General features: G+C 35.5%; 1 protein-coding gene across 1 annotated transcript in view; it reads left to right on the top strand.

Moving 5' to 3' along the window:
• The window catches only part of PXDN (peroxidasin), an 84,549-nt gene that overhangs the window by 42,042 nt on the left and 15,182 nt on the right, over positions 1-27,325 (top strand). Inside the window, exons 5-18 of the mRNA XM_053938807.1 lie at positions 498-569; positions 1,129-1,200; positions 1,721-1,890; positions 3,191-3,308; positions 5,382-5,551; positions 6,459-6,731; positions 8,026-8,142; positions 9,307-9,465; positions 12,506-12,618; positions 13,568-13,724; positions 17,236-17,344; positions 17,782-17,939; positions 22,413-23,916; positions 24,762-24,896. Coding sequence (XP_053794782.1) covers positions 498-569; positions 1,129-1,200; positions 1,721-1,890; positions 3,191-3,308; positions 5,382-5,551; positions 6,459-6,731; positions 8,026-8,142; positions 9,307-9,465; positions 12,506-12,618; positions 13,568-13,724; positions 17,236-17,344; positions 17,782-17,939; positions 22,413-23,916; positions 24,762-24,896 — 3,327 coding nt within the window. The remainder of the gene's footprint in view (positions 1-497; positions 570-1,128; positions 1,201-1,720; positions 1,891-3,190; positions 3,309-5,381; positions 5,552-6,458; positions 6,732-8,025; positions 8,143-9,306; positions 9,466-12,505; positions 12,619-13,567; positions 13,725-17,235; positions 17,345-17,781; positions 17,940-22,412; positions 23,917-24,761; positions 24,897-27,325) is intronic.

Here is a 27,325-nt window from a genome sequence, read left to right as displayed (position 1 = left end):
TCATGGAATAGAGAAGATGATTTCTCAGCATCTTTTGAAATTTTCACTCACGGAAATGAAAACATTTGGCCACGAAAAATGTAATTGTGCTGGAAACGGTAAATGTTTTCTAAATAGCCTCTAACATTTTTCTTATAAAAAATAATTTTTTTGGATAAATTGTTTCAAGCATGCATACAATGAACATCAGACTTGACAAAGTAGTTTTCAAAGTATTATGTCCAAAATCTCCAAAGCAGTGTTTGGGTTTTTTTGCTTATGTATGTATACACACACACACTCAATATAGTGATCTGCAAACACTTTGCAATCTTTGTTTGTCATGTCTTTTATTTCTCAGATTCAAGTATGAAATTCATATGGTAACAGAAAAAAGCTGCTACATCACTATGGCCATTTAGATCTTTAAACAGTATGGAAACAATAAATTCTTTAAAATATTTCACCAATTAAGAAAATTGTTTCAGTATTTTTCTTTTTGTTTAACATATTTTCAGGTATCTGCACTTTAATCAAATAGAAACGTTGGAACCTGAATCCTTTACTCATCTTCCAAAACTTGAAAGGCTGTAAGTTTGTTTTTCTTGGGGTAAGATTCAGAAGACAGCTTGCTTCCTTATTTGAATTAAATCAAGCATTTGAAACTAAAAAATAATATTTTTATCATTGCCATAGATTGTTTTTAAGCCAATTTTTTTTACTGTAACTACTACATAGTCTTTCCAAGAACACTTTGGTGAGGCTGACCTTAGAGGCATGCAGAAGTGAGCATTGCCTGTGGTTTATTTTTCTTTTGCAAAAATATTCCCAAAGATCTGTGATCAATGTTTGGCCTAAAATAAATGTTATGAATGAAGAACTAGACTATTTATTTAAGACCGTTTTTTTTAAATTTCTAATTTGAATGCTTATGAACTCCCTTCCTTGTAGTTACTTATGGCTTCTTTTTCCCCACATGGACATACCCAAGTACACTTGGAGGCTGCTTAAAAAATAGCAGACAATGAGTTGCTGAACAGGTTCAATTATTTTTCTTAAATTTTCTGAAAACCTTCCAGAAGTATGTAAATGAAATGAATGCGTCACAAAATCTGAATTATTACATGAATATTTCTTTATTTTTAACAGGTTTTTGCATAACAACAGAATAGCTCATTTGATTCCTGGAACATTTAGTCATTTAGAATCTATGAAAAGACTGTAAGTAAATTGAATTATTATTGAACTAATGAAATCTTAAATAACCCATTTAGACTTCATCTTCTTTTGCAATATTTATATTCCTTGCAAATGCCTTTTACAGTATTTAAATATTAATTTTTATTTAAAATATTAAATATTAATTAAATATTAAATATTAAATTTATTTTCTTACCTGTGCTTCAGTTGTTTATGTGCATAGATTGAGAACATTGTTCTATATCTATTTTCTTTAGTTACTGAAAGTCTTAAGTTTATTTCCTGTACTGGGATTATTTATAATCATTGTTTTTTAGATTAAATAGTATATATATATTTTTCTTTGGGCAGTAAAAATAACACACATTCTTCTAATAAAAACTACCAGAATGCCTATAAGCATGTAACCATCACCTGTATTGCTGTTGGCTGTTGTATGTATTCATAGATAAAGGCATTGCTCCATTACAGAACCATATTGATCCTAGCAAAATGGCAGGGGCTTGCTAACAGAGCTCTGGCTGCTCCTTGTTTTGTGCAGGCGTTTGGACTCGAACGCTCTCCACTGCGACTGTGAGATCCTGTGGCTGGCGGAGCTGCTGAAGACGTACGCGGAGTCGGGTAACGCTCAGGCAGCAGCTACCTGTGAGTATCCACGGAGGATCCAGGGAAGATCGGTGGCCACGATAACACCAGAAGAATTGAACTGTGGTGGGTTTGCCACTTCCTGATGGCTTATTTTTAATGGGTTGCATGTACCTAAACTGTGTTTTTTGGGGGAGTTAGAATTGGTTGTTCTGTTTGTTAACGCTGATCACCTCTGGTTAATATTGGTTATTTCTAGAAGTCTCTTTGTGTTCCTCTTCTGGTTTTGTGTCATTCTGACAGGATTGATTGCTTTTACCCTTCAGCCTATCTTTAATGAAACAAATATAACCATGTTTGAAATTTCCCCTTGAAGAACGAAAGTTGATTATACTGAAGGAGTTTATTTTTTCCTTTTATATTTCAGTTCTGATCATAAAAGGATTGTCAACTAGGGTCTATGGTATTGCATTAATATTATTGTTGTTTATTCCCTTCTGTATGAGGGAAAGGAAAGAAAGAGGCTCTACTGAATTGCCCCTGATGACACAGTTCTGGGCTTTAAAATTTTTGTTGATGTAGGAATTGGGGTTGGGCCACTGAATTTTTGTTTTACTCAGCTATAATTAATAGGAGAGCCCCACACAGGCACTGGAATCCTTTGCCACTGAGGATTAGCTTGGCCCCATGGGCACCCTGTGACTTGGCCCAGCACCTCTTGTGTTCTGAAATCAAAATGCAGATTTCTAATCAAGCTATGGGCATTTGCCTGCCCACTCACATAATGAAGCCAAGGTATACAATAAGTAAATTGTCCTTTTGGTTATGTGGTGGATATAATTCTGATCAAGAGAACTATGACCATAAGCATCTACAAGGTTCTTGAAAAAGATAGTACAAAGGGAATTTGGTGCAAGAATAATGCACATGGCATCCTACCAGCTCTTCGCACATCTAAGGAGCCTGAATATGGAAACTGCAGGAAGCAAGCTGTACAAATTATTCTGGGAGGCAGGTTAGGCACTGATTCTTATCTAGAGGAAGTTATTTTGAATGGCACTTGTGCTTGCTGCTTTAAAGTTTTTCCTTCATAGGCAATTTGAATCTCTGTTCAAATAAATAAAACAGCTGCTTTAGAACCTGATACAAATTTGCACAATCTATTTCCAGTCTGCAGAAAGGTCCTAAGGAACAACGAAGGAGGTCAGAAATCCCACAGTCACTTTTGCACAGGGAAAAGTGCATTTAATCCTGACTAAGCATATACATATTTTAAGTCAAAACATTTGTGAAAAATATTTTTTACATGATGTAAAATAGGTGGAAATATTTTTATTTATACAAGATGTGGAAATATTTTTATTTACCAGTTTTTAGTAGTTTTAAAATAAGTAAGAGTTCCTTGTATGTTTTACTGTTGATATAGAGAGGCCAAGAATTACATCAGAGCCTCAGGATGTGGATGTTACCTCAGGGAATACAGTGTACTTCACTTGCAGGGCTGAAGGCAATCCTAAACCAGAAATTATCTGGCTTCGAAACAAGTAAGTTGAAAGAGGAAGAGAGAAACTTGATGCAATTACATTTGCCTGTGTGTGTGTACATTTCTGGGTGCATATCCATGTGCTGTATATAGTAATATATGCAATAGTTACAGCAAAAACATGCTATAATTAAAATAAACATATGAAGTAATGATGGCCCATAGCTCTTTTATTAATAATTTTAAACATTTAAGAGCTGGTAACTAGAAAGTACTGCTACTCTAGTAGTATTTGTAAGATGTTCAGCTGTAGTATACCTGCAAAGCTGCTCACACCTGTAATACTAAATCATTTATATAGAAGTACCAGGCAATCCACTGTGGGCATGTTGTATGTACTGTCTGTGAATTACTTAGCATTTGCATATGTTTTGGGGTGGAGCAAAAGATACTTTTTTTAAGGACTCCAGCTAGATACAATTAAAGTTTCAGAGAACTCTGTCTGGAGCCCTAGCTTCTCAGAGATATCTTCCCTCCAAGGTTGAGCTCTGTCCCAGGAGAGGAGAGAGACATCTGTTTCCAGCCTCCTCAAACCAGTACATGGAGGGCAGGCAAGTCTTTATATCATAAGACTGTAGTGTAATTCAGGTTGGAGGAGGTCTTCAAGGTTGGAGGAGGTCTCTAGTGCAGCCTTCTGCTCAAAGCAGTGTTATACCAGGTTGCTTCATCCCGATGGGTCTTAAAAGCCTCTAGGGGTGGAGATAGGACATGTTGTCTGGGCGTCTCTTTCCCTCACCGCTTAGAAGATGGGGGAAGATTCTATAAAGGATGACTATCTTTAAACAGCCCAAGGGCCAGCCTGCTGCAGAGTGGCTGCTCAGGCTGTGCCCAGAGCTTGGCTCCCTCCAGCTGCACTGGGCACAGCACAGCACAGCTGAACCAGCCTTGTGCCAGCACATCACCCCCTTAAACTGGTGTGAACCTACAATGGACACATGAACTGTGAGTTTACCATCAGCAAATCAGATTTAGGATTAATAATGCTCTTATACAAACCTGACCTGGAACATAAATTCCATTACAGTTTCTATAAAGTATTTTAGTTTGTCAGTTGCTGATGAAATGGCGTGGTTTAGAGTCCTGGTTCTAGATCTTTCTGCTGATGTCAGTGAGAACCCCTCATGCAGCAAAGGTATTTATGGAGTATGTCAAGAACAGAGCCTTGAACTCGAATGGTATAATTATTTTTTCAAAATTTCCTCTGGCTCAAGTATTTATAATACACAAAGAAAACATATTCAGAATACACATATGAGTTTTAAGAAGAAACTTGAGCTTGGGGCAAGGGATTATTGACTCTGGCTCGTTTCCTGGCTGCATGAATGAGAGCAAAGTAGTTTGCAAGGTGGTTGAATATGGCAAGATTTCAGTCAAAAGCCATCAACCTGTTGAGCAGTATGTTGAATAGATTAGTAGGCTGTGTTTTGTACATAAGATGTGTGATGTCAAACCTCCTCTGGGCTTTCTTCATCATGTAGTGAAGGGTGGACTGAGAAACAGTTCCTTTAACAAAACCCCTTAAGACTTCTTAGGTTATATCACAGAAATTCATTCATGACCTAACCTGAAGACCTGACCTTAATTTAGATTTTAAACCAGTACAAAATACAATCAGCTTCATTAGTGCTCCTTGAACTGTCCAGGCAGAGGTTGCCACAAAGATGGTTTTGAAGCAACTAATCTCTCTCCTAGTAGAAGGTATCTTGAATATTGAACTTGTATGACATACTTCCAGTGGAAACAGTTTTAATTGTTTTGCCAACTAGAGCAACCTTTTAAAGACCAGGTATGTGTATTTGTTCACTATTTTTTTCCCTGTAAGCTTTTCCTCATAAAATTATTTTAACTTTTCATTTTGAAGATGCATTACTTGCATTAGCAAAATAGTTTCATGATTTGTTTTTCCTTTTCTTCTCTTTAGGAGAAGATGTAAAGTTCCATTATTTTTAACAAAGTAAAACTTCTTTTTTCCCACAAGTTATTTTGGGTAATTTATCTCCTGGATTTTATTATTTGGCAGTTTTCTGCACTTGTGATTTAAAGCTTTAACTCTAGCAGATCCTTTTCTTCTCAGTAATGAGCTCAGTATGAAAGAAGATTCCCGTCTAAACTTGCTAGATGATGGCACGTTGATGATCCAGAATACTAAAGAAACAGACCAAGGCATTTACCAATGCATGGCAAAAAATGTGGCTGGAGAAGTGAAAACTCAGGAAGTTACTCTTAGATACTTTGAGTCACCAGGTAAGGAACATTAAGTCTGAACTTTGCATTCAGATAGAGAGTACTTTTGATAATAAGATTGTTAAAAAATAGAATGCTTTGGTGCTTGATATGTAGATTTGTTGGGCTTGGGCATCTTAAGACCTAGATCATGAAGCTATAATATCCCTAGAACAAAAATACAACTCAGCCAGTTAATTAATATGTTTATTGTAGTATGCAATTTTTATAATAGTCTCGTATGCTGTAGAAGGGTTAGGTAAAGAGGCTTTGCACGACAACATTTCTCAGTGCAGTATCTCTCTGGATACTGAAAACCACAAGCTGCTGGACAGGCCACTTATGGAAGCTTCGGCACACTCTGTGCAGCCATCCTGGCTCAAGAACCTTTTAGCTCTGTCTAGCCAAGGCCTCTTGTTTGTAAGGATTAAATTCCTGTCCAGGATGGTAATGTTTTTAAAACACAATCTTTGCTGTGAGAACATTCTGTTTTGACACACAGCATCAGGTAAACTTAAAATGTCACTGCATATTACTCATGTACTTGAGAAAAGTTACTTAAAATGTAGCTTAATCAGTTTTGGCTTTTGTGCACTTACAGCAGTTTTTACTCTGTTTGTGTTTTGGGTCTCAGTGTCCATGCCTCTGAAGAGACCTTTATAAAGATCAGCATAAGAGAGCAAAATGTTTGAAAATTGTTTTAATGAGAGTTGAGAAAAGAAACTTCAGAGCAATTAAGAGCTTTTGTTTTTATCTATTGATGTCTGCAGTTAGATTAGACTTAAAGCAAGGCAGAGTTTGCACAAAGATTAGAGGTATGTTGATTATGATTAGAGGTATATTAAATCCCCCCAGGTGTCCCCAGTTTTAGACTATATTTGTCTAAATTAGAACTGTGCTGCATTTAGGCTTTGCTGTTTTCTCACAGCCAGGCCAAGTTTTGTGATTCACCCACAAAATACTGAAGTGCTGGTTGGAGAGAGTGTTACCTTGGAGTGCAGTGCAACTGGGCACCCTCAGCCACGAATTACCTGGACCAAAGGCGACAGAACCCCTCTACCAAATGACCCTCGTGTCACAATAACTCCATCAGGAGGACTTTACATACAAAATGTAAAGCAGGAGGACAGTGGCGAGTACACCTGTTTTGCAACTAACACCATAGATAACATCCATGCGACTGCATACATCATAGTCCAAGGTAAATAATGTTAAACTGGGAGAGACATATTACTTGAAATTGTGTGGATTTGTCTTTTCTTCTGAGTTGACAGAGCCAAACGAAAAACATAAGAGTTTTTACTTCTAATTTCATTATTGTAGTCCATAGGGAAGTTGCTATACACTTTACACAGAGTATGGTATTATATACTATTTCCCTGAAAATTACATTTCATTGATTATTATCAGAAGTTTAATGTTTTAAAATGTTAACTTCTTATGTTTTGTTTGCATGGAGGAACAAACAAGCAGTATCAAATTTTTGAATGATTAAATATTTTCTGTAACAGGCAGCAATGCTAGAGATTAGAATTTGTACCTGGAGAAATAGAAATGAAGTTTTGTATACAGATCTGTGCCACTTTTCTTTTGTAGACACTTCAGTGAATGTGGAAACATTTTCTGCTGAGTTTTATAGAAGCTATCATTCTGCCAGCTGAGGCATTAGACATCTCTTCTGCAAAGCAAAAGTCAAAGTACTCTAACTTGTGATTGCAAAAGTTTTGATATTGTCTGTCAATAGTGTGATTATAAAATATTTGAGATCAACTATCAGAAGTCTCCTGTGTATATAGATAATATTCTTTGCAAACACTTTCATGCTGGAACTTTTATTTCCAAAATACTTAAAGTAACCTTTAAATTTGTTTGCTTCTGTTCTCATGTTAAAGTCTTTAGCTGGCAAACAGTTAAGATTGCAAATGCCTTTTTAATGAGTTCTAAAGCTATACAAAACAACCTGTCTGCGTGGTGTTCGTTTATTACCAGTGTAAAATTTTGTTTTGAGAGCTGAACAAATACTTCTCACATAGTGAGTAGTTAGTCAGTGCATAGTGCTACTGCAGAACCTGGCCCACACTCCGCTCATTGCTTTCATGGAAGAAAACAGGCAGTTCAAGAAGGTTTTGATTACATTACTTCCTCTTCACAATTTAACTGGGAAATTTTGAGAGAAAGAGAAGATAATATTTTTAATCCAGGGAAGACTCTATGTTTGATTCTACCAGTTTTACTGTACCTCTTATTTTGGATCTGTCACAGTAGATCCCACATGCCTTCACGCACATCAGGTCCAGGTTGTAAGAGAGATGTTCCTTTTGCACAAGTGGTTACCCTAACTCTCTTCTCTTTAGGGGTCACAATATAAAAGAATTCCATTAGCATCTCTTTTCCCACCAATATGAGCTATTTCAACTTACACAGGAAATAGTATGTAACTTAGTCATGCATTTTTCAGTTGTTTTTTTGAAATGGCTTTGTTTCCTCTTCTGTAGCTCTACCTCAGTTTACTGTCACTCCACAAGACAAAACAGTGATTGAGGGACAAACCGTTGACTTCCCTTGTGAAGCACAAGGTTATCCCCAGCCTGTTATTGCCTGGACTAAAGGAGGTAAGTGTGTTCCATTCTTACTTTTAAACTACCAGGATAGTTTAGCAGTCATATTGGAATCACTTCTTTACTGAAAGGAGCTGCATGTATTTGTTTAGGTGTTTCAGTCTCTGAAGGAAACAGTTCATTTCTTTCTCCTTTAGCTGGGAAAGGCAAGGTGTCCCACAGGAGATAGCTGCCCAAGCATTTTTCATTATTAAGTAAAAAAGAGTCAGTAAAATATGTATCCATAATAGATTCCTAATAATAAATGTTTAAGAAGCAAATTATATATAGCAGTATGTATCACTGCTGTTGTACTGCAGAAGTGGAGATGGCTGTCATTAGCTGGAGGTCTGAAATTAGGTGGGATATATTCTCTACAGAAACCATAGCAGTCCAGCGTGCAACTGTACCAGCATCTCTGTTACTTAATGCACATTGACAGAAACAATGGGGTGCACTCTGCTGACTATTCTAACAAGTTATAGCTCTAAAGGCATTAAGCCAAATTCAGCAGGAACAAATATTGTAGTGGATATTTTATCAGTAAGCAAAAATTCCATTTGATTTGAGTGAAAAAACTGCAGCGGGCTAAATAACTCTTAGGAAATTTTAAATTATGGTACATAAAGTAGATTCTTAACAAATTGTTTGTCATTTTGATGCTGATAATGTCCCTGTTTCTCCCTCTACTTAGATTGTTCCAATCAAATAAAATGTTGAGAAAGGGAGGATAGGGTACAGACACCGATGTAAAACCATTTTTCTTATATTACATTTTTTTTCAGGGCCATGTCTATTTTTCTGTAGATTATCTAAGCCTAGGTAAATGAGATAAATTGTGTCTTACACACATGGCAATAATATGACATGAGCAGTAACACATGTTGGTGTTTTTATACCTTCTCATTTGGATGCTTTAGCATGCTTCTTAAATGAAAATATTTATTTCTACCACAAACAGAGAAGTGATAAGAATTATGATTGTGTGCATATGTCTAATGCGTTTGCTTTTCATGTTTATCTTCTTAGAAGTAAAGGTTTCACACTTTTTTTCTTTTTTTTTTAAGAAACTTTAATATTTTCCAGTGTTTTATAAAATTTAAAACCTGGGCTTGCCTTTTTCTGACACCAAGGGACTTTGTTGCTATAAAGAGCAAATGATGTTGTTGTGTGTTTCAGGAGGCCAGTTGTCTGTTGACAGAAGACACTTAGTTCTATCCTCCGGAACGCTGAGGATTTCCAGGGTTGCTCTGCATGACCAGGGACAGTATGAATGCCAAGCTGTCAACATTATTGGATCCCAGCGGATCGTTGTGTACCTGACTGTACAGCCTAGAGGTACAGCCCATGGACAGCTGCTGGGAAGAAAAAAAAGAAAAAAAGAGAACTATTTAAGCTTACACTAAAATACACAGTACTGTGTGTGATTGTTTCTGAGTATATCTCCTTTTAGATCCCAGGTGATTTCCAACAGATAACAAGTCTGGAAACTTGCCAGTATTTGTGCAGGGTATCATTCCATTAGAACAGTTTGTCTTCTGGGAAAGGTTTATCTGATTTACTTTTTTTTTTTTTTGTAAGAAGTGGAGGTTTGCTTTGAGGATGACAGTATTCCTATGCATTGGAAAATATTTTATTTTATGAAAAGTCTAGCTTCTAATAAGGCTCTAATAAGGCTCTAAGTTTCTAATAAGGCTCTATGATGTTAGTTAAGTGGTATTATTAACATAATGTTTCATGTCCAGAAACAGAACACTTTATTTTACAGAAGCAGAACAAACTTCACAAAGAAGTCATTCCTTGTACTGAAAATAAACTGACACAAAAGTCTTAAAACACCAACCCCAAAATCCATTTTTATGCTTTTTTTTCAATTAAATTCTAAGTTACTTCCATGATAAATTATAATCATATTACCATTCATAATTTATTTAAGTATTTTTATGTTTAACTGAATTCAAGGAGATAAAACATGTAATTCAAAGCATTTCTTTTTACTGATCTAATTTAAAATTAATGTATATTAGTAAAAGGGTCTCAAATGAGCTTAGAAGTCTGTCATAAAAAAAATTCTATTGATTTTTCTTGGTTTAAGATTGTCAAAATTGAGATGATTTTTTAGCCTATATGTTGATTAAAATTATGTAAAACAAGTATCAGTTTAAAAAAGTTTTATAGCTTTACAGCTGTGTTAAATTTCACTGGACTTGAGTGAAGTTTAATAAAACAATTTTTATGCAACTCAGATTGCAAAATTCAGTCACCAAAAGATAGTAAATACAAGATTGAAGGCTGAATATGTAGCATGAAATTGGAGCTCTCCACAGATTATCTGCAATGCTGTTTTCAATTGTGCAAGAAGAGAAATTTTCTTTTGGGCTTCTACCAAAAGGACAGTTCACCTGAAGAATGTTTAGTCATTGGTCACTGTGGTTAAATCAGTGTTAATAAACACAGATTAATGGTCCAGGTCTGTTTGCTGGCGTGACTCAGCTCACATCCACAGAGCCAGACTCTCTTACCGCTCAGTCCTGGACACCTGCCTCTGGATGCCTTATTTGAACTGATTTCTGGTCCTTTACAGGCATTTGTGTGCAGTTTAACAGTAGGGCCAGATTTGGTTGGTAGTATAAATGACTGCAGTGGAGCCAACTATTTCTCTGTAAAAGCACAACCCTCCACCCTCTCCCACTCTTCCACTCCCCCCTAAATATCAGTATCATGACATTGGTATAGCAGTATATATTACAGCAGAAATAGAATTCTTAATGTCTTCATAATTTATATGTGCTTTTTATGATGATATCTGAGTGCCAGGCATCAGTTTGGATTTGAAGACAATTAGAGTTTAAAAACACATTAATTTTATTCACAGTGGATTTAGGTAACAGTTTACTCTGGCCTTAGAATTTAAGGTGATTTTTTGATGTTTTGAGGGCTGAGGCTTATAGGTGTCATGGAGGTAGGAGCTCTGTCAAGACTCAGTGCCTCAGCAAGTCAAGCTGAGAGACTCACTTGAATGAGTTGTGGAAGGTTTTGCTTTTGTCATCTGAGAAATTGCAGTTGTCACTACTTAAAAAAATTAAAAAAAAAAAAAAAAAAAAAAAAGATGACAAGTTAATGCAATATTCAATCTGATTAATTTGTACAGGTTTAGCTATTAACAGAAATATTTTTCAGAGCTCTAAATTCACAGAACTTAAGTGGTTTTGACAACTCCTAGCCTATTATGTTAGAAGTTAAGAGTACTTTAAAATCATCCTGAAGCAGACATCAGAAATAAGGTCATAGAATCATTAAGGTTGGAAAAGACCTTTCATCAAGTCCAACTGTCAATGTAGCACTACCACCATGTTCACCATTAAACCATGTCCTTAAGTGCTATATCCTCACATTTTTTTGAACACTTCCAGGGATAGTGGCTGTACAATTTCCCTGGACAGTCTGTTCCAGTGCTTGACAACCCTTTCTATGCAATTTTTTTTCCCTGTATCTAATCTAAACCTCCTCTGGTGCAAATTAGAGGCATTTCATCTTGTCCTGTCACTTGTTACCAGCCCTTCTCTGGACATGCTCCAGCACCACAATGTCTTTTATGTAGTGAGGGGCCCACAGCTGGACACAGGACGCGAGGTGGGGCGTCACCAGTGGTGAGTAGAGGGGGACAACCACTGCCCTGGTCCTGCTGGCCACACTATTGGTGATGCGGGCCGTGATGCCATTGGCTTTTTTGGCCACCTGGGCACACACTGGCTCATGTTCAGCTGCTGTCAACCATCACCCTCAGGTTCTTTTCCACGGGACAGCTTTCCAGCCACTCTGCCCTCAGCCTGCAGCACTGCAGGGGGTTGTTGTGATCCAAGGGCAGCACCTGGCCCTGGGCCTTGTGGTACCTCATACAATTGGCCTCAGCCCATTTATTCAGCCTGTCCAGCTCCCTCTGTAGAGTCTTTCTACTCTCCAGCAGATCAACACTCCCACCCAATTTGGTGTTGTCTGTGACCTTGTTTAGGGTGCACTTGATCCCCTCAGCCAGGTTATCAATGAAAATATTAAACAGGGCTGGCCCCAATACTGGGGAACATCACATGTTACTGGCCACCAATTGGATTTAACTCCATTCACTAATATCTCTGGGCCTGATCATGCAGCCAGCTTTTTATCCACAGAATATACATCCACACCATGGAAAGCTAGTTTCTTCAAGGAGAATTTAATTCCCAAAATGAAGTTAAAAGCAACTATAAGCCTGCAGATAGAAAGAATAGTGTAATAGATCAAGAAATGTTCAGTAACTGATAAAAACAGACCTATTTTTTGATCGTCTTCTGCACAGTTGTATTTCATACTTTATCAGTGTATCATTTGGTTTTTTTAGTGACCCCTGTATTTGCCAGTGTTCCCAGTGACATGACAGTGGAGGTTGGCACAAACGTGCAGATCCCATGCAGTGCTCAAGGAGAGCCAGAGCCAGTCATTACATGGAATAAGGTAATGAACATATTCAGTTATTGCAGAAAGGCAGTGGCCTTTCCATCTCTTCATAATTAATTATTGAAAGTGCACATTGCCAGATTATTGCTTCCTATGGTGTCTGAAAACATTATCTGAAGTCCAATCAGTAAGTATTTAATACAGAGCATGTATATAGATACTAAGCCTGAATTTTATATAAATAAATATACACATGTAGTTATGCAAATTATTATGCAGACCAGCTAAAGTTCATAATATATGCTTTAAAAGGTCTGTATTTAGTGACAGTTCTGTGTGAATAGCCTACTAATATTCACACTTTCAATGATATTATAGATATAAAATAATAAGAAATGCTGTACTGGAGCCATTTGCTACTGCTAGGTTGAGACCAACCAGGACAGGCTTTGGTAATTTTCTGGTAACCTCTCTGTGGCTTTGATTTCCATTGATGTAATAATTGATATATCAAACTATAGAGTATTAGCAGAGTTACCAATGAATTAATGAGTTGCTAATATTGATATTCAATTTTTCTGATTATATTCTTCTCTTCAAGTAGTGAATACTAGAAATTTACTCTAATGAACCTTAAATAGCTTCTAAATTTATAGCACATGAAGAACTGATATATGTAAAGCTCTTGAGATCTATTTCAGTGGGTTAATTTTGAGAAAAATAAAATATGTTCTCAAGTGGTATTATCTTTTTTTTTTGGTCATAGATCTTAGGTGGTGAAAGCCTATTAAAATACTTTTATTTGTAATAATGAGTAATTGTAGAAGTAAAGAAATACACTGTACAATTTAGAGGTACATGTGATTTTTCTGTATAAGCTTATCTAAATCTTTCTGACTGTAAACTTGGCATACAAAATAAGAAATATAAAAAATAAAAGCAGAAGAGAAAAAGATGACAAAAAATCATGTATGAAAACGAGTGTGTTTTTTGGGCTTTCCTGCAGGATGGAGTACAGGTAACCGAGAGTGGAAAATTTCACGTTAGTCCAGAGGGATTTCTCACCATTCGCGATGTTGGCACAGCTGATGAAGGTCGCTATGAGTGTGTTGCCCGCAACACCATAGGATACTCCTCTGTTAGTATGGTGCTAAGTGTAAATGGTAAGATACATGACTCAGTATGACTTGGATTGTTAGTTTTGTCCTAATTGTCTAACACGTAAAATGAAACAAAGTTGTCAAGATACTAAATTAGTTATTTTATTCATGTGGCTATTTTCCTCCCATGATTCTTTTTTTTTTCCCATACTTTAGTAAGATGGTAATATCTAATAAGAATATCTCTAGATGTTAAGCTCCAAAACCAACTATGCTTTAGGCTCAAATTAATCTTTCAGCTTTCTTCCTGAGATATTATTTAGAGCTTTTAAAATTTGCTATTCAAATACCCAGTCTAATTTTTAGAAATAACTTGACAAATGTCTTCTGGCATCTTCAAAGGGACACTTACAGCACTTCATTGAAAATTAGGCTGCAACTATTGCAAAACAGTTCAGGAATATCATATGGACCTCAAGAAGCTAAAAGAGAAAACAGAAAGAAAAGGAGAATATTTGATCTTGTTCTAATAATTTGAAATTAATAATGGCAAATAATAGTTAACAGTTATTACTATGTAATAAATGTCAATAAAGCAGCAAAAGTGGCTAAGGAAATAAATTTTCTACAAAGATTGACCATAGAGCTTTTCTGAGTTATTGACTGAAACAGCTGACTTTTCAATTTAATTTTGATGGAAAAGAAAAGAAAACGGTATAATTTCTGTCTCTCAGTAGGGAATATAAGACAATATCTTTGTATCTTCAAAAAATTAGTATAGAACAGTGATTGTTTTGGTATTTTGAAGATTAGTGTGAAGATATCTTCAATATATTGGATATTGTTTCCCAGTGCTATTTGGGATATTCTGTATTTTGTTTACTAAATTGATAAAGATGTACCAGTGATTTTTCTAATGTATTGTGTGCCATAGTATCAATAAAACTATGATGTTTCCTGTCTTAGGTTGCTTTTAGTAGATTTTTAATCTGTACTTTCTTCTATGAAAATTATTTCTTTAATCTGTAAAGATTACTCAGGAGAGAAAAATTGTAAAGCTAGGAATCATTCAGTAATAAGATTCCTATATCTACATGTATGAATTAGGAAAGGAAAGAAAGTCTATGAAAATCAGTTAATCTGGCTACTCTGGAGATGCATAGCAAAAAACCATTTTTTGTTTAGGAAAGATTAGCTAGTTCTCAATTCACTAAGAGTGCTGAAAAATGAAACCATGAATTGAAATAAAACCCCAGTGAAATGAGTTTCATTCACTTAGTACAGGTGTAAATTGATCATTCTCATCTGCTGAAATCAACAAACTAAAAAACTAGTTATTTGCTGATTTCCAGTTAATAATAGTATTATGGGTAATTTCTTCTAAACTGTAGCATAAATAAACCTAAAATTAGTGAAAGTACACTTAATTAATCTGCATTCCATCTGAAACTGTAAATTAATTTTCTCCTTCAAACTAGTGGGATATGAGATGCTGATTTGCTATGGCTACTTTAAAACTGATGCTGTCAGAGGATCAAGGAGGAAAGTGGACAGATTATAAGTATTGGTTAATTGCTGTGTGGATAGTATTTATAATGATATAGCCAGAAATTCCTAAAAACTTGCCTGGCATAATTTCTTTTAAACAGGGAAATGTTTTATGAATGTTTCTAAACCAAAACACTTTCCTAAGACTGAGACCAAATAAAGGCATGTGTATAGAAGCTGGGAACAGGTTTTGCTGGCTGTGTTGGATAATATTTTAAAGATGTTTTCCTTTAGCCATTCTTTTCCATTGTTTTGTAAGAGTCATTCCCCGACCCTGCCCAAATTAAAAAAAAAAAAAAAAAAAAAAAAGTATTGTGGGAGACTCTTACAAGGAGCTTTAACTTCTAACATTAATCAGTCTAAAAAAAGAACTGCTAGCAATAAATAATCTAAACAAAAATTAAGTACAGAATAGTTAACATCTAACAAAGGTTTATAATTCAGCCCACGTATAACGTATACCATTAATCAGAAAGATAGCCCTGCAACACCAAGTTTACATCTAATGTAGATAGCATTAAGGAGGGTAACCAGCCACTGGATTTCTACAGACTGCAATTTTGCACTGTTCACATCATTCAAGGCACACAAACATGCTGAAACAACTAAAATGTAAAATTTAAACCTGCAAATGGCATTTCTTCCTAAAATAATCAGCTTATCTGATAGTGTTTCAGTGTGGTTGCTATTGAAAATGAAGCTGTCAAGCAAGTGCAGTTGGTAATTAGGACAGATCAGGGTCTACCGCCCTCAGGGAGTGTGGAAAGGGGCAGCTGATTTTGGATGCTGGGAATATATTGTCAAAAGCCTGAGACTGGCCTCAGGGCACAGAAAGGGGCTTCATCTGCAGCTATAGAGTTCCAGGGACTGTTTTATTTGATGGTATAGATGGTTGAGTTTGATTAAGTGGGTCTAGACTATGAAACTCATGTAGAGACAATTTAAGCTGCCATTTAGGAAAGAATAATGAAAAGTTGCCTAAGGGAAAAAAAAAAAAAAAGAAAACCAAGAAGTAATGAAAAGCTTATAAACAACCGTTTTTATGTCAGATGATTTTGTACATCTGCTGATTTTATACCAGTATATTTGCTTTGGACTTTTTCCCTACTTTACCCTTCTTCCTGTGTGACTTTTCCAATCTAAACACACTCTGGAAATTGTTAGCTGTTGCCCCTGGATCTCGTAGTTCTTAGTTTAGACTGAAAGGAAGGTTATTAGTCCTACATAGTTTGTACAAACATCCAGCTGCAACAAAGCACTGTATAAAAAGGCCTATGCATTATTGAGTTTCCAGTGTTGTATATGGTTATTAAATAGCATTTAAGCATGTGAGTTATAATCTAGTATTAAAAAGATAATTGTAAAGTAGGAAACAAAGTAGTGATCTAAATTTAAAAAAATATTTACCGCCCTTTACAATTAATCTGTGTTGCTTATTATACTAAGACCAGGAGAAGAACAATGTTAATTTATGTTCATTCAATTATGTAAATTATGTTCATTATGTACCACTTGCAGCACATTCCTGTAATCCCTTTAAGTTCTTATATTGAATTCAATACTAATTCAGAACTAGCTGAAATCAAAGGGGAAATATGCATTGATTTCAGTGGTTATAGATCAGGCTCTTGGTACCAACACCTGAAATCTGATAATACACCAGAAAAAAACCCTAATAATAATAATAATTAATTTTTGATTTGGTCATCTGCATTTGAAATTGTAGGTCTAATTAAAGGACAGCTAAACACTCTATGTATTTATCTTTATCTTGGTTTTGAGTTATAAGCTAGATGACTTTTAAACTTAGGTTAACTTCTGTTTTAAATTAATTTTATTCTACTTTAATATGCCTTGATAGAATTCCAAAATGGTTAAGAATTTTATATTTGGATGAATTAAGATTTAAAGAACAAGGGTTTACTTTGTAGAACTGAAATGATGTCGTGTCTAGACTCTGTTTTATGGAAGTATCTTTTTGTGTGTGGCCATTTTTGCAATAACATGTGAATTCCTTTTTCTCTAGTTCCTAATGTCAGCCGAAATGGAGATCCTTTTGTACAAACATCAATTGTGGAAGCAATTGCAACTGTTGACAGAGCAATAAATTCAACACGTACACATCTGTTTGACAGGTATCTCCTTTTTTTTTTTTAATTAAGAAGTCAGAATTAATTTCGTATATACTAGAAATAATGGGAGATTTATTAAACAAGAAACCATCTTGTTAGTTAAAAGATATTGTTAGTGTCTGGTTGTTTCTGAGAATACTAACAGTTTAACATCTAAAGATTTTTATTGTTCATACACTCTTGCTGAGATCTCTGTTCACTGCAGCAGCTCTTCTGCTGAGATTATGTGTATTAAAATGCTACTAAATATTTAATTACTACTAAATATTTAAATTTTTATTATTTTATTGAATTTTTTTCTTCTTGGTTTGCCTTCCATTTTGAGATGAGTAACCAAGGTATGTACTAATCATGTTGCTGAACATTTATATGATTTATGTAGTGTTGTTGTTTTGTAACTCCTATGTACACTTACTATTTTTTTCCAAATTATCTATCAGTCGTCCTCGTTCTCCAAATGATTTGCTAGCCTTATTTCGATACCCAAGGGACCCATACACTGTTGAGCAAGCAAGAGCTGGGGAAATATTTGAAAGGACCTTACAGCTTATTCAAGATCATGTACAAGATGGTCTAATGGTTGACCTGAATGGAACAAGTCAGTATTCTTTCCTTTTTCTTCTGTTTTGCCATGTATTTGCCTTTTTAAGTCATTATACTTCAGGAGACATTAATTCTCTGAGGTTTGGTCCCAACTGTAGAACCATTACATTAAAAACAGTGAAGTATTTGACTTTGCAAAATTTTACCAAATTCCATCCTTGGTTTGCACATTGCTCACTATATAACTCTGAGCTCTCCAAGTGGAATGTTTTTTCTCACACTGACATATTAGGAAAAAGTTCAGATTCTGATTCTTCTGCTGGTCAAACTTAGTATAATGGAAGTGCATAATGCATCCTGCTTGTTAATTCTCTGTGTGTTTATTTATTAGGATCATTGTCTCATAGTCTCAAAGCAGAACAGACTTTTCTCCTGTGTGGTAAAATTAAGCAGTGTTTTGTTCCTGTTTCTTTAAGAAAAACCATTTAATATCAGTGTGCCTTGGCAAGGAGAAAATATGACATAACAAGAAAGATTTGTATACTTTACAAACCAAGGTTTCTGCATGTACCACAATAGTATTCAAAGAATTATTTGCTACTTTATGAATGTCAAACTAAGCTAATTGCTTTGTTTAACACTGACATGATGTAATGAGAAATACAGTTCTTGTTGCTTTTTATAGCTAGCAAAAAAAAGTGTGAGGTTTAATTTCTGCCTTTTAGGTATTGGATTCCAGTCAAACTCATGAAGTCCAGCTGGAGTATGTACAGCTAATGTGTGTAGATATATGGGTGGATAGGCTTGAAACATAGGATTGAAGCATTTGGAAATAATGATAGAGTTTTAGGAGAGCTTTTGAGACTTGAGACATAGCCAAAAACTACACTGACAATCTAGAGGAAATACTTTTACTCATTATATTCTTTTGATGTTTATAATAGAGTATTTATTGTAACTTCTGAAAATTTTAACACTGACCATGAACTATCAAGTATTTATAACACCAAAGACAACAAGCTTTGTGGTGTACTGTCACATTTGCTAATCAAAGCAGCTTGTTACTCATTATTAGAGCCCAGTAGATAATTCTTGATGAATTGTTTACCACAAAAACATACTCAAAATTCTTTGAAGGCTGATGTATTATAAGAGCCACCCCATTTGGTTTGGTTCTTTGATTAGATGCATATGTAAGAATATTGAATATATATGCTATAAATATATGGTACTAGCAATATATAAAATGTGATGTGTGAGAACTGATTGACTAGGATTCATAATAGTGAAACACCTAAGGTTCACCAAAAAGCGGCATTAAAGCCTATGGATACTAGTGAATAAAAACAAAAATAGGCAACTCTTTGTGATACTGGTAATCCTGTTTGCAACCAGATCTTGCTTTTTAGACCTACAGAATCCAAAGAAACCTGGCTTTTAGGGAAACTTGAATAGTAAAATAAATCTGTTTTCATTTAAATTGCCCAATACTCCAATTTTTAATAGTAAATTTTGTCCTTATTTAATTTTATTTTGAAATACAGAGCCAAATGAAAGGTGTTATTTAGCACTTTAGCACTGAGAACAGTTGAGAAACGTGACAGTTTCCCAGTCAGAGTGGTTTTTTTTTGGTTTTTTTTTTTGGTTTTTTTTTTTTTGGGGGTTTTTTGTTGTTGTTGTTGTTGTTGTTGTTGTTGTTGTTGTTGTTGCAAAACCTTTGAATATCCCAAGGAGAGACTATGGAGCCAAATTCTCCTCCACAGTGCCAGACTGTGTAACAAGGGGAATGGCCATTAATGGAGGTTCAGATTAGATGTTAGGAAAGTTTCTCACCAGAATTCCAGTGCAACACTGAAACAAGTAATCCAGAAAGGTGGAGGAGTCTCAGACTTTGCAGGTTTTCAAGCCTGCTGGACCAGCTACACAGGTATCTAGTGCTGGAAACAGCTCTACTTCTAGCAAGAGCTTGGTCTGGATAAGAGGTCCCTTATAATCAATATTTCTATGACTCTATGAAACATTTTCCTTGTTTTGAAAAAAAAGGTAATATGTGAATTGAGCTAGCCAGCTTCTAAGCACTGGAAATGCCCAGCCATTCAGAGAGCAGAGGCAAAGTTAGTGCCTACAATGGGAGAGGAAATTAAGGATTAGCAACGGGCATCAGAAAGCCAAAATCTAATTCATCATGAAATATTACATCCCACTTGAACTTCTAAAGAGAGAACCCAAGCCTTTTATTTTAAATTAGTACTGAAGGTCATTCCACCCAAAAGGTTCACAGTTGAGTTTTGCTCACAACTTGATTCCAGCAGTGGGGGTGGCAATCAGGATAACTACAAATGTTTATTTGAATGAATAATTATCATAAGCAAAGAACTCCATAATGAATGATGATCATTTAAACAGGAGTGTTATTATAAAGAAGATAAGTTTTCTGGGCATAGTTCTAGAATTAAACTGGCAGCCAGGTAGCCCTGGTAGCCAGGATATTTTAATATGCTATCAATTATAGCCTCAAAGTGTGTATTTTGCTGCATTACCCAGTGGCACTTACAGGTTTTGCTCTGTGATTTGTTTTTATTTTTCCTCATATGGAATATTCCATAAAATAATTTCTGTGTGTCTACATGAGTGTGTTAGCTTTGCCTAATGCAAGCACTAAATCTCTGATATCTTTGCTTTGACTTGTAAACCTTGTGGAGTACTCATAGCCTGAGGCTGACAAAACAGCTTCCCTGGCTGAGCACAGCTTCTGTCCCAGCTGGGCAACTTTGAGCAACCCAGTCCCTTTCAAGGCAAAGACAAGGCTGGGCTTTAGGTAGTTTGTTTGCAATTGCCCTGCATTGTGGAAGTTGGCAGAGAGCCAGTTGTGCCTAGCACATTTAGATGAAGACCATTGTCTTTGCAGGCACACTGGGACTGAGCTCAGGACTAAAAGTAACATTTCCCAACTGTGTGCAATCAACCGATACCGACCTCTTGCAAAACTGCATTCAGTTCATATTTTTGAGTGTTTGCCATCATGCTGGGAATGGCCTGAAGCCTGTGGGAGCACAGTACCCCTCTACACTCACTCATTTGCTTTTTTCCTTTTGCCTTTATACTGCTTGTTTGGTTTTATTCCTGACTGCAAGCTTTCCAGATCAAGATCCATGTTGATGTATGATGGTTTCTAATTAGCTAAACGTACATCTACACTGCCAAACACTCCACCTCCTGGACTTTCTCCTGGATCCTGGAACCTTGTTTATCCACGCTCTATATCCATTAGTCACTCATAGTATGCCTTTTGTTTTGGACCAGTAGCTCCTTTTTGAATTTATCTCCACTTACTGTGCTTTGGTATGATTTGTGATAGGGTCTTGAACAATGTGAACTCTTTTCAACTTAAATGAAAAATTGGGTCCAGGCCCACATTCAGTCCAGGAGTACAAAGTAAAGATTTTCTGAAGGAAACCTATTCTTGGATACAGTAGGTATGTCTTACTCAGCAGCAAAAATTTCACTTTACTGAGACATTTCTGTTGATCTACACAAGTTGATAATGTAGACGTAGCCAGAATTTTTCCCCCTGAAATGAAATCCAAATGTTACTAAGTAAAAATCGCTTTTACAATGATTCCTAATAGGCAGCAAGGACAAGGCACAGGCTGACTCTTCTACTATTTCCAGTCAGCCAACACTGTGCTGGGAGGCCTTACAGTCTTCAGTACTTCCACATGCCATCATATCACAACAGAGATCACGCAGTACATAACCTTAGTTTGAGGTTCTAATAACATAATTCTGTGAATTACAGTATATATTTTGTAGGTATTATTTTTCTATGAACTGAGAAAAAAATACAGGAAAATGATAAGTATGTTTTAGTCCCAGAGGTGAATGGTGTGGATTGCAGAAGAAATCTGTGCCAAGTGCTACACAAACACTACTTTTGTATAGAAACTCATCCAGGGTAATGTGAATATGAGTTACTCCACAACATTTGTCCTAGAGATCATTCCACATTTGGCTTTATTGCTGGTGGTTATTTTATTTTTTCATTGTTGAAACTTTCACTGTAATGAAGCAAAACAAAATAGTATTGTCCAGTGAATGAACAAGTCTCAAAAGCTAAAGTCTTGAAGTCCATTTTAGTGTTACTAACATTATTTGAAATGCTTTTACTAACATGAGGAAAATGTTGTATTTGTCTCAATATGAAGCTTTTATTTCTGAAAATATCTCTGCTTTTCTAAATGACCAAATGAATTCCTTTTGTGATAATTTTGTAAAAGTTGCACTTGAATTGGCATTTTAGAATGTTTCCTTCTGACCTAATGGTGCTGAAGTTGTTCAAATGACCTAATGCTCAAATATACATATATTATTATTGCTGTCCTTATCTAAAAATAGGGATGTTTAATCTGATGGGAAATGTAAAAAATAAAGAAAAAAAACCCCAAAATTCAAATACATTTGTGATCTGTGGGGGGACCGTGAGTCTATGAATTCTCTGATAGTTTTCTTTCTCTGTTTTCTCTTTCAGGTTATCACTATAATGACCTTGTATCCCCACAGTACTTGAATCTGATAGCCAATCTCTCAGGCTGTACAGCTCATCGACGAGTGAACAACTGCTCCGATATGTGCTTCCACCAGAAGTACAGGACACACGATGGAACATGCAACAACCTTCAGCATCCCATGTGGGGCGCTTCTCTGACAGCTTTTGAACGTCTGTTAAAGTCAGTCTATGAAAACGGATTTAATTTGCCTCGGGGAATTGAACCCAGAAGACTCTCTAATGGCTACGCACTCCCAATGCCTCGCTTGGTTTCAACTACTCTGATCGGGACGGAAACCGTAACTCCTGATGACCAGTACACTCACATGCTCATGCAGTGGGGTCAGTTTCTTGACCATGACCTTGACCTCACTGTGGCTGCACTAAGTGAGGCCAGGTTTTCAGATGGTCAGCACTGCAGTTCTGTTTGTACAAATGATCCTCCATGCTTTTCAATCATGATACCACCAAACGATCCCAGAGTTAGAAATGGTGCACGCTGCATGTTTTTCGTACGTTCCAGCCCAGTTTGTGGAAGCGGCATGACATCTCTCCTGATGAATTCTGTGTACCCACGAGAACAGATCAACCAGCTGACTTCATACATTGATGCGTCCAATGTGTACGGCAGTTCAGACCATGAAGCACTAGAAATCAGGGACTTGGCAAGTCAAAGGGGTCTTCTGAGGCAGGGCATTGTACAGAGATCTGGCAAGCCCCTTCTTCCATTTGCCACTGGCCCACCAACAGAATGTATGAGAGATGAAAATGAAAGCCCAATACCCTGCTTTTTAGCTGGTGATCAGCGCTCTAATGAACAGTTGGGTCTTACCAGCATCCACACATTGTGGTTTAGAGAACACAACAGAATTGCTACAGAGCTACTGAAACTCAATCCTCACTGGGACGGTGACACAATATATCATGAAACACGCAAAATTGTTGGTGCAGAAATGCAACACATAACATTTAGCCACTGGCTCCCTAAGATCTTTGGAGAGGTAGGCATGAAGATGCTTGGCGAATATAAGGGTTATGATCCCAGTGTTAATTCTGGCATAACTAATGAGTTTGCAACTGCCGCTTTTAGGTTTGGTCACACACTCATTAATCCTTTTCTGTATCGACTGGATGAAAACTTTGAACCTATTCCACAAGGCCACCTACCTCTTCACAAGGCATTCTTCTCTCCATTTCGGATTGTAAATGAAGGAGGCATTGATCCACTTCTAAGGGGATTTTTTGGTGTTGCTGGTAAGATGCGTGTCCCCTCACAATTACTCAATACAGAATTAACAGAAAGACTCTTCTCCATGGCACGTACTGTGGCTTTAGATCTGGCAGCTATGAATATTCAGAGAGGCAGAGATCATGGAATTCCTCCCTACCATGATTTTAGAGTTTACTGTAATCTTTCTTCAGCTCAGACTTTTGAAGATCTGAAAAATGAAATTAAGAATCCTGAAATCAGGGAGAAACTTAGCAGGTGAGCCTGAGGTGAAGAAAAAGTCAATTATCTCAATGTGCATGCAAAAACCGTATCTGAATGTCTTATCTAGAAAAAGATACTTGCTAAGAAAGACTTAATGGATTTTTAAGAAACTTCCATCAGTACCAGAAAATAGATGTTAATAATTTCCACATTCAGATAATTTCTCTACTTCTACATCTCTATGAACAGTAAGAATATATACAGTATATATACAGTAATATATACTGCATGTGTTCATGAAATTATTAATTTGAAATGCCTAGTTTTGTAAATATTGTTAAATATGAATGCTATTTCAGTGTAAGGTCATATTAAATGACAACTTCATGGAAGTATATAGATGTTCAATTCCATTAATTCTGTACAGTGAAACAAATGTCAGTATTGTCCACTGTACTGTCATGTGGACATCCTTCACTACCAGTAATCAGTTCTTCAAACAGATTCGGTGTTTGAAATTAAGTCTACATCTACCAGCCCCCCTAGCTTATTTGCTCAAAATTAAAGACAGAGAATTAGTCTCAGCTATAGAAATATAAAACGGGTGTACAGAGGCACAAGAAAGAGACTCTATAAAAAAGAAACAATTCTAAGAAATCAGAAGGAAGCTGCTAGGAGAAAAAAAATTGCAGGCTAGACATGCAGACCCACATGGTGTATGCAACCTGCATTGGAGGATTTCTTGTGTATACACTCACAACTTGTTCACAAAAGATATAGTGCTATCACTACATTTTTTCCTGTGAGTTATTTGTGAGTTATTTTAGCTTCACCATGTACTGATTATTTTGTAAATGTAAAGTATTTGTTATTCAGTATTTGTATTTTTCAATTTATAGGTTGTATGGCTCCCCACTGAACATAGACCTATTTCCTGCTCTAATGGTGGAAGACTTAGTTCCAGGGAGTCGACTGGGGCCAACTTTGATGTGTCTGTTAAGCACGCAGTTCAGGCGTATTCGGGATGGAGACAGGTACATTAAAATACCATGGAAACCAAAATGAATTTAACTTAACGATGCTTAATAACAATTGCAACATGATGTTTCCAAAACCAACTCCATTTTATGTTCATTTATGGTTGTAAAATATTACTGAAAGAAGAAGAATACATGTTTAAAACATTGTTAGAAGCCATGATTTTAATTCTGTTACTTTTTGTGATGAATATCATATTGAACCCCAAAACACAACAGCCAACATATGCTGAGTTTCCTTTTGCCAAATATTCAAGTCACTTACCTTTTTGAAACAATGATGCTTCTCTCATTGTTATTGAGTTATTTTATTGGCAAAGAAATGGTGGTTGTTACTTAAGCATATGTTGGAACAGTATCACTCTGTATATATAACCCCTATGCATACTACAATACAAGCAGTCTCTGCACCAAAAAAGTATTAAAAACAGAGAGGTTAATTCAAAGACCATAATTTGATAGTTGTTTTTAAATTACTTTAAATTATTTTAAAATTACTTTAAATTATAATTATATAATATAATTATATTTATAATTAGAATAATTTAAAGTAAAATACTCTAAATATGTGCAAATATGAATATAAATTAAATAATTATAAATATAAATATATTTAATTTTGAAAAAATTCTCATTTTCAGTTTTTAGAATACCTGAAATAAGAGAGTAGTCATTTCTCTTGTCACAGCAACCAGATCTCCTTTGCACATTTTCAGCACACTTGTTCAGCATCTGAAAATCAACATTTCCCTTATTTTAACATAATTTATGACCTAGAATCCTGTTCTTTTCATGGCATGAGAGTACATAGACTTAGGCTGATTAATTCAATCCTAATGAAAGGAAAACAGAGGAAGAATTAGGAAATTAGATTTGATTCTCTTTATTTAATGTTATTTTCTTGCATTAAGTTATTAAATTGCTACTTAGAATATTATAAAGGCTTTTTTTGTAATCAATAACCCAATCCTTTTTCTATGCTGTTTTAAAAGAACTACTAAACTTTTTTTACATAAAATATGTTTAAAAATAAAAACACAAAAATGAAGCACAGAACTCTCATGCCTGAAGTAGAGAGAGTAAAAGGGGAAGAAATATATGCAATATGAGCTCCAAGTTACTGGTGATAATTACCTATTTGTGTCACAACAGGATATCTATACTTCTTTTTGTTTATATATTTTTCCATTTTTTCAGCAAAAGCACCTTTTTCTGTTTTGTTTTGTTTTCTGATACAACATTTAGAAACAATAGGAGCACACTGAATATTTAGGAAAGGGGATTCTGCTATCCCAGGAATACAAATATTTGGAAGCAACATGTCAGCAAATAGTAAAATATTATTAGACATAATGAAAGCAACTCTTACTTCTTTGAAAAGTCTTTTCAATGGGCAGAGGATCAAAGCTGGTAACACCATGCAAAGCAGATGTGTCTATGCATGAAAAAAGAGAGATATTTGAAGGGAGCCTAACTTTATGTGAAGATGGAAATTTGAGAATCTGATTATAGTACTTGGAAATTCATTGGCCACTGTTCAATACTTTATGAAAATTATACACTAAATAGTTAAAATGAAATTTCTTGACCATTCTTCTAAGTTTACTACTGGTTTTGATTTTTCATAAAGTTTAAAGAGCTGCCTTTTTTTTTGTTTGTTTGTTTTTTTGGTTGGTTTTGGTTTTGGTTTCTGTTTAAAATAGGTGGGGGGAAGAGTATCAATATTGATACAGCTTTGGGAGACCAAATAAAAATGTCCCAGTGAGCAGTTCCTATGTGTTAGAATGGTGTAAAATGTTTTCAAATCCTGCATAGTAACTTAAGAAATTTTCTTTTCCATGTAAAACTTGCCTTTTATTGTAATGTATTATTTATATTTGCTATTGATAACAGGCTTTTAGCTCTTTAAGTATGAAAAACAAACTATTTGAAACCATAGAGTTTTCTTCTTGAATATAGTGAATTAACTGAGCATGTATGAGAAAGTTCCCGAATCAGTATAGTCATGAAAATAGTTTAAAAGAAGAAAAATTGTTAGTAAATTAAATCATCTTACTTACTGTGATAGTAAACTAGAAATAGATTAACCATTCTTCTAATCTCAGCAATTCCATCAAAAGGTTTTCATGACCATAAGAAAGTTGCTTAAAGAAAGAAATTATGGTCATTTAAGTTTCTTACTTAAAAGAACCCTTAACTTGGTAGTCTGGTGCCATTTTAGATGTCCGGAGATACTCAAGACATCAAAATGAGACTAGAAGAGAAATCAAATAATTTCTTGAAGATTTCATGCCTTTCAGAGTGTCAGCATGACACCAGCTAGTGCTTAAGTGACACTAGGAACTAACATTTTTGCATTTGGATCAGTCACTTGATAGAATGTTGAGTTGTGAACAGGATTTATGAGATAATTAATTTCATTCTGA

Source organism: Vidua chalybeata, chromosome 3 (assembly GCF_026979565.1).
Source record: "Vidua chalybeata isolate OUT-0048 chromosome 3, bVidCha1 merged haplotype, whole genome shotgun sequence".
In the NCBI taxonomy this organism is placed as follows: domain Eukaryota; kingdom Metazoa; phylum Chordata; class Aves; order Passeriformes; family Viduidae; genus Vidua; species Vidua chalybeata.
The sequence above is the reverse complement of the archived record's forward strand: the minus strand, read 5'-3'. Positions and strand labels throughout refer to the sequence as shown.